Below are 5172 nucleotides of genomic sequence, written 5' to 3'. Positions count from 1 at the left end.
GCCCTGCACCCGCACCACGCCGCGGGCGGCGGCCTGCACTTCGACGACCGCTTCTCCGACGAGCAGCTGGTGACCATGTCGGTGCGCGAGCTGAACCGGCAGCTGCGCGGGGTCAGCAAGGAGGAGGTGATCCGGCTGAAGCAGAAGAGGCGGACCCTTAAAAACCGTGGCTATGCCCAGTCCTGCCGCTTCAAGAGGGTGCAGCAGAGACACGTCCTGGAGTCCGAGAAGAACCAGCTGCTGCAGCAAGTCGACCACCTCAAGCAGGAGATCTCCAGGCTGGTGCGCGAGAGGGACGCGTACAAGGAGAAGTACGAGAAGTTGGTGAGCAGCGGCTTCCGAGAAAACGGCTCCAGTAGCGACAACCCGTCCTCTCCCGAATTTTTCATGTGAGTCTGACACGCCATCCCTGCTAGCCACCTTGATAAGTGCTCCGTGGGGGTCCGGCTCGGGTGTGGGCTTGGTAGTTCCAGAGCCACGCTCGCCACCACTTCCCCCCTCCTCTACTGAGTTGGCCCCCTTTGCCCCCAGCACACACACACACACACACAGGAGACCCAGCCCCCAGTTTGTGGTGGTGGCTCTTTTGAATTGGGGAGGGAGTGGGTGTCTAGTTCATGGATTACCAACCTGAAATTCTCCATAACTTGCTAGCTTGATTTTTTTTTTACAACCCCCCCCTTGCACAATGTTCAAACATCTCAGCAAAGTTCTTCGTGTGAAGCGTAACTCACCTTCGAAGCCTGCATCATTCACATATTTTTTTCTTCTTCTTCTTCTTCTTCAGTTCATGACCTGGTGTTCATTTTCTGTGTGTGTGTTTTGTTTTGTTTGAGTTTTTTATTTTTTATTTTTGGAGCTTGCTGTGTCCCCCTTTTTTTTCCCCCCAACTTCCACCACCCACATCCGCTCTTCATCCATCTCCTTCTAGATAGAAGGAAAAAAAAAAAAAAAAAAGTTTTTTTTTCCTCTTCCTGAGTTCTTCATGTGAGATTGAGCTTGCAAAGGAAAAAAAAATGTGAAATGTTATAGACTTGCAGCGTGCTGAATTCCATCGGGTTTTTTTTAGCATTTTTATGCTCAGATAGAACTTATCCTCATGAACCTGCCACAATCAAGCCTGCAGCAACCTTCTGGGTGTGACTTGTGAGTTTTGGCCTTAGGATGCCAAATCTGAGAGTTTAGTCTGCCATTAAAAAAAAAAAAAAAAAATCCTCATTCTCATCTCATGCATTATTATGCTTGCAACTTTGTCTTAGCAACTATGAACTAAACTGTTTCAAAGACTTTATGGAAAAGAGACATTATATTAATAAAAAAACAAAAAAAAAAAAGCCTGCATGCTGGCCATGTACGGTATAATTATTTTTTCTTTTTGTTGTTTTTCCTTTTGGCTTGGAAATGGACGTTCGAAGACTTATGGCATGGCATTCATACTTTGGTTTTATGCCCTCATGACTTTTTTGAGTTCAGAACAAAAAAGTGCAACCCTAGAGCCGTCTTCCCTTGACAGTTTGCATCTGTTCCCCAACTGCTTTGAGCTACTCAGAAGTTCAGCCTCCCATTGTAACTGCACTGAGGCATCCCCTGTCGAAGATGCCAAATGGGTTAAACATTTAACATGGCAAGAAATTAAAGAACTCTGAAGGTTTCTTTTTAATAAGAATGATGCCCCACTTTGGGGACTAAAAATTGTGCTGTTTGCCTAAAGCAGTCTAAAATTTATTTTTTAAAAGAAATCTGCCCCATTCTTTTTGGGTTTGTTTTATTTTTATTTTCTTTTTGGCTTTTGGTCATTGTCAAATATGGAATGCTATGGGTTTCTAGTATATAATTTAATTCTAGTTTTTATAATCTGTTAGCCCAGTTAAAATGTATGCTACAGATAAAGGAATGTTATAGATAAATTTGAAAGAGTTAGGTCTGGTTAGCTGTAGATTTTTTAAAAGATTGATGCACTAAATTGTTTACTGTTGTGATGTTAAGGGGGGTAGAGTTTGCAAGGGGACTGTTTTAAAAAAAAAAAAAAGTAGCTTCCACAGCATGTGCTTGCAACTTAAATATAAGTTGGGTATGTGTAGTCTTTGCTATACCACTGACTGTATTGAAAACCAAAGTATTAAAAGGGGAAACACCCCTGTTTATATCTGTAGGGGTATTTTACATTCAAAATGTATGTTTTTTTTTTTTCCAAAATTAAAGTATTTGGGACTGAATTGCACTAAGATATAACCTGCAAGCATATAATACAAAACAATTGCAAAACTGTTTAGAACGCTAATAAAATTTATGCAGTTATTAAAGAAAATGGCATTACTGCACAGTTTTAAGATGATGCAGATTTTTTTACAGTTGTATTGTGGTGCAGACCTGGATTTTCTGTAACTTAAAAGAAAAAAATCCACCGTTTCAAAGGCAATAATCAGTAAATGTTATTTTCAGGGACTGACATCCTGTCTTTAAAAGAAAGAAAAAAATGAAAAGTAAATCTTACCACAATAAATATAAAAAAATCTTGTCAGTTCCTTTTCTTTTACATATTTTGCTGTGCAAAATTGTTTTATATCTTGAGTTACTCACTAACCACGCGTGATGTTCCTATGTGCTTTCCTTTCATTTTCAATTCTGGTTCTATCAAGAGAAAGAATAATCTACAATAATAAACTGCATTTTTTTTTTATCCTGTACTTAGTTTCTTAGTGTATAGTTAAACTGGGTCCCACGATCACATTACAAGTGTGAACTGCAAGCTGCATCCTTTTTCTCCAGTGGAAGGGCTCGTGGAGGAGTAGGGAGGAACCGTTTCAGGGTGCAGTGTAGGCTGCTTTGTGACATGGGGTGGAGGGCCCTTTATAGTAGTTAGCAATATTTTAAATTTAGTTGTAAATTAGGAGTGCTCCATTTTCTTTTTTCCCCTCTCAGCGTTTTCAGTTTTCAAATGCCTTTAGCCGTCATTGCTTTCTACTGAACAGAGGAATTGGGCCTTCTGTCTATGGCCTAAGCTTCTGCTGTGGAAGCAGGCCCAGCTACAGAGACAGGGGAGAAAATACAGCAAGCCTCTCAGAGGTGGCTTGGGCACATATGCGTTTAATGGTCAAAATAAACAGTCTTGCCTTTTGGCTACAATCGATTCTTTTGCTTTCTGCCCTTACACACGGTGATTTTCTTGTTAGTAGGGCCTGACAAGGTTTAACGTTAGCACTTTGGACAATTCAAAGTTGTGGTGTTTTGTGTTGTTTTTTAACTTTGTAGGTCACTTGTCTTAAATAGGAACAAGAAAACCCACCCCTCACTTAGATATCTAACTCCTGGTGCCTATCTGGTTGACACAGTGTTATCAAATCCTACTTCACTGGGAACACTGAGTGAAGGGCCTCGTATTTAGAGACAAACTGGTAATAATTTCAGGGCACTTCAGCCCCAGAAATGTAAGCAGAAAATAATGCCTTCGTAGAATATATGCTGTGTTTGTGTTTTGATTTATTGATATCTAGCCCCAAATTGGCTAGGCGTCGGGGCTAACTACAAAATCATTTGGGAAGCCTTGAGTTGCCTTGGCTTATAGGACTCCCAAGCATTGACCTATTTTAAAATGACACAAATCCATGTAACTAACGTTACAAATTCATGCAGTTTCCAGTTAGTCAACTTCCCTAGAACACTAGCAGAATGATAGACAAAGCCAGCACTGTCTTAAAAATGTAACCTAAAATGATGATTTTTGTTTTATTTTGGTTTCGGATCTTTCAAAGAGAAAAAAAAAAAAGCTATATTGTAACCCTGCATGGAGGCCTTATTTTGAAGAAAACAGGAGGTTGTGCTCAGTGCGGACGAGTCCTGCCCAGTTTATCATCTTGTCTTCCGGTTTTTCGTAGAACTTGAAGACGGTCTCTATACCCTCTGCAGGCTGACGTTCTTTCTGTGCCAGTTCAAATAATAGCCCTTGACTCCCCACTTAATTTTAACAGCAGTCTTAATTGTAAACCTACATCTGGGTGTTGGATGTTAGCTGCTCTCTGCTTCATAGACCGCCCCCCCCCCACCATCACAATTAGGAAATATACACAGACTGTCTGCCCCTGAAGAAGCCGAAATGAAGAGATCACTTTGTGAGGAGTTCAGCATCCGATAAAAAAATTGAGACAAGCACATTCTCAAAAGTGACAATCAGGGCTCCCTTCTTGCAGTTCTCACAAGAGGAACAGGGCTTGCATTGAGAGAAACATACAGTTGTGTAGCAATTAAGCATTTTATAGGAAGCTACAAGGCAGTTCAATATAAGCAAGCAGGTTTGGGCCCCAGGCATCAGAAGGCAAAATGGAGAGGTGCGGGCAAAAATGGATTTTTAGGGGCTGGCTGTAAGCAAAGGTTAAAATAACCTCCGGTGAGAGGCATTTTGAGCGAGAATGATTAGTAAAAACTTTGGAATGGAGTTCTAGTGGCGGACCAATAAATCCGCCTTTTTTTTTCCCCCTTTTTCTAACAAAGAATCTGAAATCCTGCATAGATACCATTCATTACAAATTAGTCTCTAAATGAGGGGAAAAAAAGATCATATAAGTAAATCTAGCTTTCCCTTGACACTGATTTGAGTCTTTGTCTAAATAGTGTTAAAATTCCTTTCATTCCAGTTACACTACTGAGCCCCATCGCAAGTTGGAGCCGTCAGTGGGACACGCACATTTTGGATGCTCCAGCAACGTGTACTTACCAGTGTGTTCACAGAGTGAATTTATGTGACAGCTATACATTCAAAAATGTAATTAGTTAATAGTATATGCAGTTGTGGAGAACAGCCTCCCCCTGGCTCCGCTGTTCTGTGTCCTTTAAAAAAAAAAAAAAAATTACTGTGTTAGAAAAGAAGGTGATTAAATGTATATAGTCTCCATACTGATTAACCATGGCTCTTGTCTGAGGGTCTTATGGACAGAGATGCATGGAAAGGGAATCCCTGTCCCTGCCTTACAATGCGCACACCTACACAGGTGCGGGTGTTTTCAACCTCTAATACTCATTGTGCAAATCCACTGAAATGACGTCTATACAAATACACATGTGAAGGAAAGTTCCCCAGAAGGTAACAGCTAGCACTTTCAAAGCGTATGTAGATGGGTCCACACTAAATAGTACTTTTTCACGCTTCATTGTTTCTCTGGCAGATAATTTTACTGA

At 40.9% G+C, this 5172-nt stretch overlaps 1 protein-coding gene across 1 annotated transcript; it reads left to right on the top strand.

Annotated features, from left to right (window-relative positions):
* On the top strand, window positions 1–4730 carry MAF (MAF bZIP transcription factor; the record flags this gene model as incomplete). The annotated part of the gene is given in 3 exon segments (XM_007939112.2): window positions 1–389; window positions 4632–4675; window positions 4678–4730. Coding segments are annotated over 3 exon segments (486 nt in total), but the record flags the coding sequence as incomplete, so codon positions are not given.
* Window positions 4731–5172: the final 442 nt, after the last annotated feature.

This window comes from Orycteropus afer, unplaced genomic scaffold (assembly GCF_000298275.1).
Source record: "Orycteropus afer afer isolate SDZICR_OR568_19922 unplaced genomic scaffold, OryAfe1.0 scaffold00057, whole genome shotgun sequence".
Lineage (NCBI taxonomy): Eukaryota > Metazoa > Chordata > Mammalia > Tubulidentata > Orycteropodidae > Orycteropus > Orycteropus afer.
The sequence above is the reverse complement of the archived record's forward strand: the minus strand, read 5'-3'. Positions and strand labels throughout refer to the sequence as shown.